Here is a 16974-nt window from a genome sequence, read left to right on the forward strand (position 1 = left end):
TCACACAGGCCCTGCCACCAAGTCAACAAGTCCTCCACTCACTCTAACCACACACTGCTTCATTAGACTAACATCAGGTGAGGGTGTAGTTAAGATTTAGCAGCTGATGGGTTAAAGTCATAAACGTCCAGTTTTCTCGTTCTCTCTTTTCTTTTGCGTCAGGTATTCTAAAGAGAAGCCAGTCCGAGCTCAGAGGGAGGTAGAGAGAGGTAGAGGAACAGTGAGGGAGAGAGACATGGGCCGAGCAGACGTTGACAGGCAACCCCGCTAGCCAATCAGGAGAGAGCTCTCAGCGTGATTTACAGCCGCGGGGGCTGCGAGGAGGAGGCGCGATGCGGGGAAAAAAAGCAAATAGTTGAGTGAACAGCATCAGTAGAGAGTGGAGTGGAGGAGACCGCAGAGAGGGAGCAGGGTGCCAAGAGGAGACACAGCCAGAAAAAAAAAAAACAAAGAGGACAAGTCTGAAATGTTCCTCCTGCTTAGGGGTCATCGCAGAAGATAACATGCATATCTTGTTTTTCTTGTATGGATTATGATTTCTTTTTTCAAACTCCTTTCCAGACTGCTCTCATCACTCCAGCAGCACTGCGCTTCATTGGAATGTGCGCTGTAGCTTCTCCGGGACGCATCTGAAAAGCAAGACAGCGGTGCGAGAAAAGAAAAAGCTTCAGCTGACATTAAAACTGTTTCAAAAATTCCAAAATGCCTCTTTTTTAATGGGACCACTTCAAGAAAATCGGACAGATTTCTCCGGACGCCTTACACATTTTTGGAGACTTTTACGCATTTTGGAGACTTTTGCCTCCGGACTTACATGGGTGATGGAAATTGATTCTTTCACTCACAGGGGATAATAAGGTTTATGATATTTTTTCCCAAGTGCACTTGTTTTTCCGGCGATGATTGTGCTTTTGATTGTCCTGTGCATCACGGATGGAGTGCTCTCTCAGATACGCTACTCTGTGCCGGAGGAGGCGGACCATGGCGCCTTGGTGGGGAATATCGCCGAGGACCTGGGACTGGACCTTACCAAACTGGCCTCCCGCCGCTTCCAGGTGGTGCCCAGCTCTCGGACACCATACCTGGAGGTGAACCTGGAGAACGGCGTTCTATTCGTTAGCGAGAAAATCGACCGGGAGCAGATCTGCAAGCAGAGCGCCAGCTGCCAGCTCAACATGGAGGTGTTTTTGGAGAATCCGTTAGAGCTGTTTCGGGTCGAGATCGAGGTGGTGGACATTAACGACAACCCACCCAGCTTCCCAGAGACAGACATCACGGTGGAGATCTCAGAGAGCGCCACTCCGGGCACCCGTTTCCCCCTGGAGAGCGCGTTCGACCCGGACGTGGGCTCCAACGCTTTACGCACGTATGATATCACCACTAACAACTACTTTTACCTGGACGTGCAGACCCAAACGGACGGGAACAAGTTCGCGGAGCTGGTGCTGGAGAAGCCGCTGGACCGGGAGCAGCAGGCGGCGCACAGGTACGTGCTGACCGCGGTGGATGGTGGTCAGCCTCCCCGGACTGGCACCGCGCTGCTGGTGGTCAAAGTCTTGGACTCTAACGATAACGTGCCAGTGTTTGAGCAGCCTGTTTACACAGTAAGCCTCTCGGAGAACGCACCAGTAGGCACGCTGGTCATCCAGCTGAACGCCACCGACATGGACGAGGGTCTTAACGGGGAGATAGTTTATTCCTTCAGTAACCACATCTCCAACCGCGTAAAGGACCTGTTCAGCATCGACCCGCGCACCGGGCGCATCGAGGTGCGCGGAGAGGTGGATTTCGAAGAGAGCAGCCTGTATCAGATCTTCGTCCAGGCTAAGGATCTGGGGCCGAACGCCGTGCCCGCGCACTGCAAAGTCCTGGTCAAAGTCACCGACCTGAACGACAACGCACCGGAGATCACCTTCAGCACCGTCACCGAGTCTGTGAGCGAAAAAGCGGTTCCGGGCACCGTCATCGCCCTGCTGAGTGTGACGGACCTGGACGCAGAGGAGAACGGACAGATCCACGTGGAAATCCTCGGTGATGTCCCCTTCAAATTAAAATCCTCCTTTAGGAATTATTTCACCATAGTGACCGACGGGCCGCTTAACCGGGAGCAGGCGGACTCCTACTCCGTCACTGTGGTCGCGCGGGATAAAGGTACGCCCTCACTCGCCACCAGTAAGTCCATCAGAGTCCAGGTGTCAGATGAGAACGATAATGCGCCCACATTTACGCAGAGCATATATGATGTGTATGTGACTGAGAATAATGTGCCAGGGGCGTACATACACGCTGTGACGGCTGTGGACCCGGACATCGGGCAGAACGCGCTCATCAGCTACTCCATATTAGAGTGTGACATCCAGGGCATGTCAGTCAAAACCTATGTGTCAATCAACGAGGAGACAGGTTATCTGTATGCACTCAGGTCCTTTGATTATGAGCAGCTGAAGGATTTCACATTCATGGTCCAGGCCAGAGATGCGGGCACCCCGGAGCTCTCCTCCAACGCCACAGTCAAAGTCATCATAGTAGACCAAAATGACAATGCCCCCCTGGTGCTGGCCCCCCTGGGGAAAAACGGCACAGCCAAGGAACCCCTGCCCCGCTCAGCTGAGCCAGGCTACCTGGTGACCCGCATTGTGGCCATGGATGCAGATGATGGTGAGAATGCCCGGCTGTCCTATAGCATCCAGAGGGGGAACGAGAATGGTATGTTCAGGATGGACTGGAGGACGGGTGAACTCCGGACGGCGAGGCGGGTGTCGGCCAAGCGAGACCCCCACCAGCTGTATGACCTGCTGATCGAGGTGAGAGACCATGGCCAGCCTCCGCTGTCCTCCAGTGCCAGTGTGCTGGTGATGCTGGTGGACAGCGTGGCAGAGGGCCGTGGCGGCGGGGACCGAGGAGGCGCCACCAAGGCCAAAGATGGCACCCTGGACCTGACCCTCATCCTCATCATCGCCTTGGGTTCCGTCTCCTTCATCTTCTTGCTGGTCATGATCGTGCTGGCTGTGCGCTGCCAGAAGGATAAAAAGCTCAACATTTACACCTGCCTGGCCAGCGACTGCTGCCTGGGCTGCAGCTCCTGCTGCTCACGGCAGAGCCGGGCTCGCAAGAAAAAGCTCAGCAAGTCGGATATCATGCTGGTGCAAAGCGCCGTTAACGTCAGCGGGGCCGGTACGGCTCAAGTCCCTGTGGAGGAGTCAGGGAGCTTCGGCTCCCACCACCAAAACCAGAACTATTGCTACCAGGTATGTCTGACTCCAGAGTCTGCCAAAACCGACCTCATGTTCCTAAAGCCGTGTAGTCCATCTAGGAGCACAGACACCGATCACAACCCGTGCGGGGCCATAGTGACAGGGTACACAGACCAGCAGCCTGACATCATATCAAACGGCAGCATTTTATCAAACGAGGTAAGAGTCCTTCTCATACCTACAGTGTAACCTCCCCTTCCATTCAAAGACCCTCAGCATGTCTAAAACCTGATTCATATACAGGACCCCCCTCCTCCCCCCCTTAGACACATGAAGCCTGCCTGTTTGATACAATTTAAATACATCTCTAAACGACAGATCAAATGTTTCATACATGAGCCATTTCCATCCCCTAAATTTGTTCCCTCAGTTCAGTGGCATGTCAGGTCCAGTGTCTGAACGGACCTCTTCTAGAAATGGCTGTTGTTGAGTGCTTATACATATGCTGCAACATCCTCTGACTTATTCCCGTAAAGGCATTAAAGCAAACACAATGATGAGACTACTGGTTGCTGACATGTTGCCTTTAGCAGTCCTCAGGGAGGTCGGCCCTGGAACAGCAATGATTGCATGTTTGTGCTGTGCTCCCAAGTCTTTGAAATTAAAAAAGATCAGAATCAGAAGCAGAGAAGTGTGTAAAGGTAATGTCTGGTGGCTCAGAGGCTGCTGGTTGCTGTGTGTTTGTAAGTGTGTGTGTGTGTGTGTGTGTGTGTGTGTGTGTGTGTGTGTGTGTGTGTGTGTGTGACCCAGTCCCCAGGGAGAGGAGCGTTCACATTAAGCATACTGGTCACAATGTTGCTGAGTCGCACTAAAACAAAGACGTGTCTCTTGGCTGTGCCAGCCTGAATAGGTACACTACTTCATCTTGCGCCTTGGCAACATATCTGTAGAGCCGTGCTCCCTCCCTCCCTGCCCCCCTCCCTGTGGGAAAACACACACTCCTCACCCAGTATGAGTGATATGTGTAATGGTTGAACACAGCTCAGGTTCATTTCATAGCTAACATCAACATGGCACTGTGTGGGTTGCATCATTTCTGGCTTGGTGGTGATGTTTTTTTTTGTTTTTTTTATCTGTTGCCTTTTCCTTTATGCTAATCATGTTACATAAGGTGCTTGAGCAACACATACTGAAAACCGCCCCTTCTCTTTCAGACCAAACATCAGCGAGCTGAACTCAGCTACCTGGTTGACAGGCCGAGACGTGTCAACAGGTAAATATGGAGAGATACTCTCACTGCAGTCTTTCTGCTGCTCAACTCTGTCACATCCACCTGTAATGAAGCTCTTATCTGCTGACTGCTTCTAGTTCATTCACTGATAACTCTCATTACTGTGATGATGCTCTAGATGATGAGATGGGATCACAAAGATTAGGAGGGGGGGGACTGTCTGTGCTATTAAAATAACTGATGTTGGTGGAAAACATCAAAATGGTAAGTGGAGCTTTGATTTAACAGTCCTCTTTTGTTGCAGTTCGGCTTTCCAGGAGGCAGACCTGGTCAGCTCCAAAGACAGCGGCCACGGAGACAGCGAGCAGGGAGACAGCGATCACGACGCCACCAATCGAGGCCATTCCTCCGGTAAGACGTGTCTCTGTTCTTTGCTTTTTTTCCCCAGAGAGCTCACTACAGTAGGTCACGATGGGTTTATTTGATTTTTCTTTAAAGCTGCTCAAAAGGGCAAATCGAATGTTCTCTGGTTTCTACAGGACAGGAGTAGTCTTTGCTGATTAGCATGTGGTTACTATGCAGTGTGGGTCCAGCAGCAGATTGCAGTGCTGAAATCTGGACTCTTCTTGGTCAGTTACAGCACATTGTGTCAGGCTGGAAAGATGACAACTGGTTTTAATTAGGGCTATCATCACACATGGCTGGAGTCAGCATCATCTGAAGCGTTTCAGTGTGTCTGACAGTCAGCTTGTATATGATGGTGTTGTCCTTTGAGACGTTCTGATTTCTCTCTAGTGGCACTGTGGCTCATGATTTCCTGTTCCTTCCAAAAAAAAGAAAGAAAGAAAGAAAGAAAGAAAGAAAGAAAGAAAGCGTAGGATGGCTTGTAATGGAATCCCATCCTGTCCCTCTGAGCTGTATCTCATATGCCCTTAATGGGAACCTGTCTCTCCTGTCTCTTAATATTTGTTGCTGTCTTTTCTGACACGTGATGATTTCATGTTGGCGGGCAGAAAATGAACCCCGGCGCTGTTGTTTGTAAATATGTGGCAGTGTTAATGAGGAGACTGCTCCCTCTGAGCTCAGTCACTCGGTGCTGGAGACCACTCGACGAGACGTGACAGGCTTTTTAATGAGGCTGCGCTCGCACCGGAGTGCTGGGAAGCGGACCAAATAGGTTGCGGCCGTAGCAAACAAAACAGGCGATTCATTCGTTCATTAAATTAATTAATGCATTCATTCATGCACTTACTCTCCGACTGCACTCCCTCTGTACTTTCCACCCCTCCTCCCTGACCACATTCTTCCATACCCATCCTTTTTTTTTTTTTTTTTTCTTTTTTAATCTCCCCTGCCTAAAGGAACCCATCTGAGCTTGTACAATAGGGCCCCACTGAGTTATGAATGCCTGTTTTATGTCTTCATTCAGCGGCAGGCTTTCTTTGGTGCGGGCCCTCTGTGGATGGAGCCTGTCATCATGTCTGGTCAGCCGCAGCAGGGGCCCTCGACATGCCAAATGGAGCTTGCCTGCCACTTCCACTGTCACTCCAGTAAGCCTGGACGGGTTACACAGACCTCAGTAAACAGAAAGACACAGGCCGCGTTTTAGCTCTAATAAGCTCAGAGTCAGACTGCTTCAGTTTGGTCTTTTTCACCACTGTGGAACATTTTTGTTCCTCGTCAGGCCTGAGCCAGCCAGCTGCTGTATGTGGATGGAGTTGTCCTATTTTGAGTGCATTAGCATTTCATGCTGCCAGCCCTGAGTTGATATTCTGTTATGAATAGTCTCATATTAGAGATTTATAACAAAACTTTTTTTTCTTTTTTTTTTTTTTTTTATTTGAGAAATCTAAAAATGTTATATTTTCATAATGGTGAAAGAAACCAAACTCAAATAGTCATATTAGAACTTACTACAGTATAAATGAAGTCTTAAGTGATTGAATTCTTTTGATTTAAATTAGAAACTGTTGGATCAAGAACAAAACAAAACAAAACAAAAGATGCAAACTCGGAGTACTTGACAGTTTTCGATAGTCTTTTTTAGGCCGTAGCGGCTGCTGTATGTGGATGCAGTTGTGCTGTTTCTAATATATTATCATTTTGTGTGAATTTCTGCTAGTTCTGTTTAACAAAAGAAACCAAAGCTCTTAACTGTTAAATGTTGTCTAAACCCAAGCAAGAACTTCAATCATTTCCACCTTAAAACTGTTCAATCAGGAGCTCTTGATGCTCTGCGCTACAATCAGATCATAGACAGAGCAGCATCATACAGTACACACATACAGTCCCAACGTATGACATGTTGTGTGTCCAGCTGTGACGCCCGACAGCTCTTAGCTGCTGACTTTGAGTACCCTTGGTGTGGCAAATAGGATACAGTTACTTTGTTGCAGAGTTATCAGCCAGCTTAGTGCCTTTAAACAGATTATTTGCCGTGCATTAAGTCTTTGTTTGATTAGGATAATTGATAGCCTGGCTTAACGTCCTGCAATTCTGCTCCTACAATGCTGGAAAAAGAACACAGGCTTTACTCTCTGTGTGCTAATTGAGTTTGTCAGCAGCGAGGGTATACTCGAACCGTGTCAGTATTAATAAATGCTAATGTTAAATAAACACATGTCTATGTCATCAATCACAGTAGCGTGTTAGCCTCTTCTCTGGGCGTTGACAGGGGACTTCATGAATACATCAGTCAGGAGGAAGAATTTCCATCTTTTCTCTTCTTTTTTTTTCTCAGACAGATATTTTTGTGCATGTCAGATTTGCAGGAGCATATTGGTTTTTATCTGGGGCAAAATTTGTTTAACAATGAATTAAAGTACTGATACATTTGCAGATAAACACTCCAATAAGATTTGTTTGAACCCGTTTGTGACTCCTGGAAAGATGGTGCTGTTTACCCTCATTGCCCCGTAATGTTTCTGTCCTCTTTTTTACCATCGTGGTTGTTTTATTTTTTTGTCGACACAGTGATTTGTGTCCTTTTTTTTTTCTGCTGCCGGCTGCATCGTTTTGCCAACATTTTCTGCTGCTTCAGGCTGTGTGCTCGGTTGTTCCCTGATCAAAAGCCACTCAGTTTCTCCTCATCAAGGACACACTTAAAGAGTCACAAAGAGTCCAGGAATCACCTATGACGAATATATGAACAGGCTGAAACACTGAAAAAAAAAGTTATTACAATATCAGGATTTTTATTATTTTTTTACCTCTGGTCTTATTTCACGGCCATTTGATAAACTTTAAGGGTGTTTTAGTTGAATTCTGATAGGTTATATGTGAGCAGTTTGGATCTAATATGGGGAACAAACCCGTTGCCGGGCGGATCAGTGCCAAGATTATTTTCAAGACAGTTCAGTGTGCGGTGGAGGATGTGAGTGTGGGAAGAGAGGGAAGGATTTGCAGTAAAGGTCAAAATCAGGATTCAAACGAACCAATACTGCACATTATGTGTGTGATATTTGATATTATTAATACTGTAACTGCCACTATTACCATTACTAGTACTACTATTGACTACAAATGTCTAATAATAACCCATCTAATGTTTATGGAGTCGAACAAATATGCCCATGATTGCTTCATTGTGTATTTTTTATGATATAAATGGTCAAAAATAAGAAAGAGAGAATGTGCCACAGCCCAAAGTATCCTCATCAAATAGATGAATTTGTCAAAAAAGCTGAAAGTTGTTAATTTTATAGTAAAAAATGACAGTGGTGAAAGAAATATTCACAACCTTTACTTAAGTAAAAGTAGCAGTTCACAATCCTGCATCTGAAATGTAATTCAAATAAAAATTTCACTACTACTTCACTCCTAATGATGTACATGTCTCATACATAACTTTTCATTTTGAGACATACAAAATGAACATTAGATGTGTAGATTATGCAAGATGATAATGTAAGTATGTAAAATCTGCACAGTATACTGGATGTATTTTACCCTCATCTTCACTCTTATGTTTCCTCTCATTTTGTACCATATACTGTATATATGCATTTTCACTTTTGAATGCATGTATATTAAATGTCATGTAAAGCTATTTTATATGATAAATAATATATATATATGTAAGATAAGAATGTATGTATGAATGAGCTGCAACCAGTTAGTCTTTGCTCATTTTACTTCATAAATGATTACTATGATTAGTCAATGAATCCAAACTGCCGTAGCTTTATTTAACGAATCATTTTATCTCAACACATTAGGATCTATATTTGATCATATAGTGTGTCTATATGTGGAGATTGTTGTTGTGGGTTAGTATGAGCTTGTAGAGCAATTGTTGGTGTAAGTGCTCAGAGTGAACTTGTGAGTTAAAGGTCACTCTATACATTATGTAATGGGCACATTTCTTTTTGAATTAAATCCCAGTGGAATTAAAGTGCTCCTCATATGCTGCCGGACCCCCTGAGACCACTCCAGCGGCCCCAGGAGTCCCCTCAGGGACCCCATTTCCAGTCCTGCTACCTGTGTAAAGTACATATTATCAATATAGCCAATGTCACGCACTTGGAGAAGATTGAGTCGAGGCGCTTATCCACTTTTCTATCCCCCCCCCTCATCCTTCAGCCTCCACCCCAACTCCACTCCCGTCTCTTCCCTGCTGCCGTGATGAATTCCTCCTTAGGCCTGCGGTTCACGTTATCACCGTGGTAACAGCTCGCTGATCAGTAATTCATTTTTCAGACCTCTGCATACCAATTACCAAATGAAGGTTATTATCGAGACTTTGCGTTTGCCCTGCGCGAGCGCCGTGCAGAATGCTAAGATGAGATGAGGCGCTAGAAGAAAACCAGGGTCAGCACGCTTCCCTCCCTCTGTCCTCCTTGTTGGCCTCTCTGCTGGTGTTTGGCTTAGTGCGAGACATGTTGACACAGTTCTTTCTCATCCCGTGTTGAAGTGGAGGGCAGATACTGTACTCGGCAGGCTGGACGAGGCCTCATAACTCACGCCGACTGTTTGCTCTGAGAAAACTGTTGGAGAACGACATAGTGGAGAGATAAGGGCATTACCCACGAGCTTTATTCACATTTTAAGCATGGCTCTGATTGTGTGTGTGTGTGCGTGTGTGTGTGTGTGTGTGTGAGTCTTATCTCTCTGACAAAGTCTAAATGCCACATTTCCCGTTCCCATTTTGAGAATTAACACAGCATCCATTTTGTAATGGAAGGAGAGCTCTTAGTTTGTGTGCAGCTCCCTGCATGTCCAGGTGCATTGATACAGTATGTCAGCGCGCAGCATACGCTCTGCTTGCTGCCCCATCAAAGCGTACAGTAAGTTGTTTCCGCCCCATGTAAGAGGCCGTATTAAAATGTAATGTGATGGTGTATTTATGGCATGTTGGTTAATATTTAATAAGAAACCCTCTCGTTAGGAGACTGGGCACTTTTCCAAGCTGTTAGTGACGGCAAGCCAAATTAATCCGCTTTGTAACAAAGCAAATTCCCCCTTTGCTGACCGCTACAGACACACACAACAGAACGCACACACGCACACATACACCCACTCTGCTTACTGGGACGGCAGCAGTCTTAGCCTAATCAGTCTGTATTCAGAGGGATTAGCAGCAGATAGCCTGAGCTGGACAGTTCAGATTTTAGCCCCAAACAGCGACTCAGACACACATACACAACAAGCGGATTTAGATTTTAAAAAAAACATGCATACACAGGATCCAGGCCCTACTGCAAAAAAAAAACATATGGGGCAATGAAAACACAATTTGGCTTAAGGCTTACACTCAGCCTAAATAGCTGCGCTGAACGGCTAACATTCCCCGCTAACTGTGTTCTGCTTTGCTCTCTGACAAAAGGTGATTTTCTCACAGAGAATTCCTGCCATTAAAATCCCTGACAAAGAATTGTTCCACATGAAAGCGAGCACACACAAACTGGTTTTCTGTCATACCTGCAGCCAGCCTTTCACACAGGACAATAGCTTTTGAAAAGGGGGTGAGACGCAGGGCCTGGGACACGGGGAGGCTGGGTAATCCAATACTATTGAGTTTGTGGTTTGGTTAATCTAATGCCTAAAGAGAGCACGGGCAGTTTGTTGGCAATGGCTTTGAAGACTGCACCCACCTCTCAACCCCTACAAACACACACAAACACACACACACACACACTCTCTTGCTTTATTTCCGCCCCCCTATTTCAAGGGAACTTTTGTTATTTTACAGTTGCTGTTGATGCATGTAAATGCCTGCAGCTCTCTCTCTCTCACACACACACACATGTATATTGTGTGCCAGAGTCTTGAAACTGTCCAAAAAAGAAGGTTAGGGGTTTTGACATTTTGGAGGCCATAAATCTTGATCTTAATCGGTCATGTTGTCTGTTACTGAGCTACAATTTTCTTAAAACAAGTTAAAGAAATCTGCCTGTTTTCGATGCAGATGAACTTGTTTCAGGGATCATTTTCTTGTTGCCAGACACTTTCCAGAACATTCCAGAAACAAGAGAACAAGCAGAATTACAACATCACACCCACTGGCTGAACTCATTCTCCTTTGAAGAAAAATAGGTCTTGAAAGTCTAAATGACTCGTTGAGAAAATGATTTTTGCAGCTGTTTTAAAACTCTTTGCTTCTGATGCATTTACTGATTAGATGAAATGTTGCACATGTAAAATTAATGCTTTTATTGCTTGACAAACAGATAAAATGCTCGGGCATTCAGCCTGCTATGAAAGGAAAGAGGTTGTCACAGTCATGTACAGTGGTGGAAGAACTAGTCAGTTCATTAATGAAATGAAAAGTAGCAACAGCACAACGTAAGAATACTGAATTCAAAACCTTACTTAACCATAAAAGAAAATGTGTACATGAAAAAGTGCACTACTGCCAGAAACTGATCATATGTTTTTTGATTTTTTTTTTTTGGAATTCGTCTGATTTTTTTAATTCGTTCCCTGACTCTCTGTGCTTCCCACCAAACGTGTGTGTGTGTGTGTGTGCATTTACGCAGGTATCATGTGTCCTGTTAATCTTGCTTGTTCAAGATCTGCTAAAGACTTTAAACACCTCTCGTGTTTTTCTCCTCCCTCCCTCCCTCCCCCTCTTCCATGTCCAGGCGCTGATCTGTTCTCTAACTGCACGGAGGAGTGTAAGGCCCTGGGCCACTCCGATCGCTGCTGGATGCCGAGCTTCGTGCCCTCCGATGGGCGCCAGGGCCCGGACTACCGCAGCAACCTCCACGTGCCCGGCATGGACTCAGTTCCGGACACAGAGGTATTTGAAAGCCCCGAGCAAACGGCTGATAAGTCATTCTCCACCTTTGGCAAAGAGACGCCTCTCAGTCACCAACACCAACACCTCCACCACCACCACCTTCTCCAAAACCATCACCTCAGCCACCACCACGGCTCCTTAGAGAGGAAAGAGTTGGAAGCATTTCTGCCTAGCTCCAGAGCACCTTATAACCCAGCTTATTTAAGTGAGTATTCTGTTTTGCTCCGGCCTAAGCGCCTGCCGCACTCTCTGATCTGGTGATCGAATTAAGTGAAAAAGAAAAGATTCCAAATTCAATTTTCTCCCTGGATTGGCTGTCGGAAGGAAGCGTGAAATTCATTTCAGGTCTGACCCTTGTTCTCTCAGCCCTCTTGTCAGAGTGTTTAACTAACTCTTCCCTCTTTCTCAAGCATCTCCATTATCTCCGACTGTGATGATCTTATCTTCCCTCACCTACCGTTTCAATTCATTCCTGCACACACACACACACACACACACACACACACACACACACACACACACACACACACACACACAAACCTCTGGCACTGATTGGCCTGTGGGCCTTTTCAAATTAAATATGCCAAAAGCAATTATGATCCGTAAGGTTGTTTTGATGTGGGTGGAGATGTTAGCATTAAGGAAGTTCTGTCTCATTATAGAAAAATGGCTGCAGTAATATAAGAGACACTGGCCCTTTCACACAGCCCTGCAAAGTAAAAAAAAAATGTCTGTTTTTAATCAGTGAAGAAGAAGAACGGCAGGCAGTGAGTTTAACATCTCATTCTCATTCGGGGGACATTATTGCGTCAGAGCCGAGGATCAAAAACCAGTTTTAGATAATTGAGGAGAAAAAAAAAAGCAGGGAAAAGGCGCATTTCCCAAGGAATTACTGTTTCTAAACTCTCATTCAAAGGCCACAAAGAGATACATCCTCAATCACTGCAATTTGGTGATAATGCTTAATTATAATTTTGTCAAGCAGCGCCTGAAGAGGCCCCCTCTCTCATCATCCGACACAGCTAGCTGGAATTATCAAACTGTCAGAGCCCCGCTGCTTCCCTAGCACCATCATTTAAAACCACAGCATGCTGTTAGGAACAGCAGGAAAAATGCTTTTTTCCCTTTTAATTAATGTTTTATTCATTTGCTATGCTCTCTCTCTCTTTTTTTTTTTATCCTGGATCAAAAAAGTCGTGTCGAACAATTGCAGACATTAGAAATTCTTTTTCTTTTGAAAAGACTGTGTTCTAGTAGAATGTGTATCATCAGGTTGTAGTTCAGGTCATAACTTCCAGGCAGGTTATGATAAGATTTTTATTGATTAAACGATCAACAAAGAGAACTATAATGGTGTTAAATAAAAGAACACATACAACACTTGTGGCCTATGAGTGGGATAAGCTAAGTTGCTCAGTAACAACTATATATTAGCACCATTGAATGAAATATAGAAATGACAAAAGCTTTCAAATGCACTAATGATTTAAAATGTTGTAACAATGAATTACTGTAAAAGGGCTGTGATCACAGACAGTTATACATACCATATATATAGTTAGAGTTAAATACCAGTTACTTAATGTGAACTGAAGCAGGTTATTATGATAATATTCATTCAGATCATTACAGTAGTAAGATGTGCATACCTTAACACATTAACTACTGGGATCAGTATATAATCATAGTAACTGTTGTGATCATGATCAGAGCTGTATTCAGTTGAAGTAAGTAAAGTGACGAGTTGAAGTTAACACAGCAGTCATGTATTTAGATGCATTACAGTATCAGAAGAGCATCATACCTTATTATTATAAAACATCTGCAATAAAACAGTAAAAAAAATATCAACATAATTTGGGAGATTTGAGGCTGTTGCTTATTGAAAAGCATATATGAACTTAATCTAATGGAAGTTCAAAATAACAACATATGAAATAAATGAATTAAATCATTAAGAAAAATGATTAATATTAATATTGCAGCTGTGATAAAAGGGTTTGATGTGATGCACATATGATGATCATCAGATTCTATTTGACTTGAAATAAAGCAGGTTATGATAACATCGTATTCATCATGGTGGGAGTTAATAATCACATAGAGTAAAGATTAAACCAGTAAAACAAGACTACTGTATGTTGCTACATTCAAGCATATATCAACACTATTTAGTGGAATATATAGTCAAAACAACTCAACGTATGAAATGAATTAAACAGGCTATTATTATATTTCTATTTGAGATTCCAGCAGTAGACATGGTGTAAAGTTAACTTCTCCTGCAACAGTCATTAAAGAAGTTTCAAATTATTAACATTCTGTAAAATATTTTCCCCCCTCATGCTGTTCAACCTTCAATTTGATGCGCATTGTGTTTGTTATGTGCTGCTTTGGTTATAATAGTTACCACGGATGTACTTTTTATGCGCTTATGATGCAGCACTCCAAGTGAAGGGCTCCCAATATTGCTGCGTTTCCCACGAACACCGCCACTCATTCCTCTCTCAAAGTAGATCACTGTGGCCCTTATGCTAATGAGTGCGGGGGCTGGCAGTGTGTGTGTGTGTGTGTAGGGGGGGATAATGGCAAAGAGGGAACAACAGTCAGAGAGAAGGCTGGGTGGGGATGAGGAGGAGGGAGGGAGGGGGGGAAGAGGAGTGGAGGAAGGGATAGAATGATGATACCAAGAGGCTGAATCTCCCTAATCTGATCAAGTCAGTGATACACAGAGACTCTTTGTCCCGGGAGGTGCAGGCCTGGGCCTGGGGTCGGGTCAGGGGTGGGGTGCAGAGAGGGAGAAGAGAGGGTGGGATGATAGCCAGAGCTCAGTGATTACCGTCATCAAACTCAGACAACATGGAGGCGGGGGCTAAAGAAGGAGGGAAGGGGAGGGGGGGGCATGAATGAGAGGTTAAAGTCTGTTCTTTCTGGCATGTTTGAGCTCAGCCTCCCTCTTTTGTCGTTGTCCTAAATAAATTGGCTATGCAATATTCACCAGCCACAATTCCCATACCCCCCCCCCCCTTCACATACATAGTCACATATATTATCCATTTCACAAGAGTGAATTGAAGCGGCCCAGCTGAGGAGCATGGGATGTGAGACTTCCTACCCCTTGTTGTGCATGTGTGAACCCACAAATTCTGTGTGAATGAGGCCATACAAGTCCTGTTTTTCTTTCTTTTCTGTTTTCTGTCATCCGTCTCAGACAAACTTGACACCCCCCCCCCTTCACACACACACACACACACACACACACACACACACACACACACACACACACACACACACAGAGCTAACCAGGATATGTGTTGTTCTCTGCTTCTTTCAGCGAGGAAAAGGGTTTGCTAGCTCTTTTCGTGTGGACATACCAGAGACCGCGTGACTTTGCACAATCACCCCCCCCGACAACTAGGCTATAAAAAAATCATCAAGTTTTCAACCTATTTTTTTGTTGCCCCCAACCCCTCCCTTCCTCATTCCTCCTCACCCAGCAAAAAATAAAAAATAAAAACACACACTACTACACACGAAATGAGGAACCTTGTGAGTAACGAGCCCCTTAAGGAACTTCCTCCCCCCTTTTCTGGAATTCCTTGGAGCACTGCCGGGCGTTGAGGGCACCCCACCCTCTGGATAAGGAGACGTGGAAGGGGCGGGAGGGTTGTGGGATGAATGGGTGCAGGTAGGTAGACGGATAGCCTTACCGGGAGGACCCCATTATCTCAGCCGGACTGAGAATCTGAAAACAAACAGAGGAGGAGGACGGACAGCGATGGCGGAGAGATGAAAGGGGACAATAATCTCTCCATCCTTTTCCAATCTGTGTGTGCCTGTTTACAGCACTGATGTATACATCTTTGAAGAAACTAAAACCAGACGAGGACTACATATGTGTACTGAAAGACAAATCAAAAGGAGAGCCACCCACAGAAAAACCGCCACTGAGCCCTTTAGGCGTTTGTACTCGCAGAGAGACGCCAAATTGTACAGGAGAATCTTTGTGCATTTCAAAATGCAATACCACTGTTTTAGATTTTTCTATTCTGTTCGTGTGGTCAGGTGTCTCTATTCCGATCTACTTCAAACTTTGTAAGAAAAGATTGTGGGCAGGATGTATTTTTTTAATTTATGTTTTTTTTTAATTCTGAGTTGTACTCATTTTTGTTCTTTTATTTGGCTTTGGGTTTGGTTTTTTCACCACATCGTGGGCTTTGGACAGTGTTTGGCCTACACTTTTCTGATTCTGAAGAGTCAAGTAGTTTCTATCATGTGTGAGAAGTGTTTACTGTACTCTTTTAAAAAGTTTCAAGCTGAATATAAAACTCTATATATAAATCTATCTATATCTACTTGTTCTGAAGGCGTGCTATCCGTTTGCTGGGTTCCAGATTCTGATTCAGAGGTTTGACTCTTGTTTAAGTGCCCCTGAAGAAGGCATGTTGTTTTTTTCCCAGTGGGAGACATAAAGAGAGACAGAACAGCCTTAGCAGATGTAAAACTCAAGTTCTCATTGTTTGACATTATTTCATCATTTTTTTTCCACTTTTTGATATTGATAAAGATCATGTCTATAAATAAAAGGAGGTAATAATTTAGATTGAAATCCATGGTAATTCTGTGTCATTGTAACCAAAACTTTAAGGGTCCATTTATAAAGAAACAGAAGAAAAACATGGCCAAATGCAAAAAGGTGTTGTACACAATGCAGTTGGAATCCAGTATACACACATTTCTTTCTCACACATTACAAACACAAACACACCAATATGCCAACAATAAACTGAAAAATGGTGAAAAGGAAGGTCTCGTGTTTTTATTTTCATTCACATAGTCAGACTTGAAGTGTCCTGATATGAGGAACACCGTTGTTTATCAAGGCTTGATATCCCTGAGCACAATGAGAAACTGCCCTGGAGCACTAAAAGCCCCAGCTTCACCGTATGATCATGTTTTTTGGGTAATTTGATTAATTGCAAATTTGTTAGGGAATTAAAGTATAATATCAGCGAAGGCAGATTCTGTATTTGTACCTAACTGTGTGGCCATGAAGAGAAGCCTTGTGTCAAAATGTAAATAAAGCTGTGTTCAATCAAATGACAGCACTGGGACCAGTCAGTATCATTCCATCATAGGAGTACTGGTTGCTTTCTGGGTCTCAGGGCAAAACATGAAGCTATTGTATTCTGCTGTGTGCACTGTACCTGTACTTAATGCGAACTAGAGGGCATAAACACAATGCACAATGCTGGTGGGGGGTGGATTGGGTCCCTAACATGTTAATCTGTTCAGGACTACAGCATGTG

The 16974-nt window shown here is 44.4% G+C and overlaps 1 protein-coding gene across 3 annotated transcripts; it reads left to right on the forward strand.

The window, feature by feature from the left end:
* The first annotated feature begins 313 nt into the window (after positions 1-313).
* pcdh10b (protocadherin 10b) lies at positions 314-16468 on the forward strand. Of its 3 annotated transcripts, none has more exons than XM_067598482.1 (5): positions 314-3248; positions 4409-4467; positions 4730-4836; positions 11508-11870; positions 15000-16468. In XM_067598482.1, exons 1-5 carry the CDS (start codon positions 900-902, stop codon positions 15017-15019), a joined length of 2898 nt encoding a protein of 965 aa, XP_067454583.1. In that variant the 5' UTR covers positions 314-899; the 3' UTR covers positions 15020-16468. The 3 variants fall into 3 exon arrangements, with proteins under 3 accessions (XP_067454583.1, XP_067454582.1, XP_067454584.1); XM_067598481.1 differs by having other exon boundaries at positions 315-3413; XM_067598483.1 differs by having other exon boundaries at positions 315-3413; positions 11508-11665.
* The last annotated feature ends 506 nt before the right edge of the window (positions 16469-16974 follow it).

This window comes from Thunnus thynnus, chromosome 9 (assembly GCF_963924715.1).
Source record: "Thunnus thynnus chromosome 9, fThuThy2.1, whole genome shotgun sequence".
Taxonomy (NCBI): domain Eukaryota; kingdom Metazoa; phylum Chordata; class Actinopteri; order Scombriformes; family Scombridae; genus Thunnus; species Thunnus thynnus.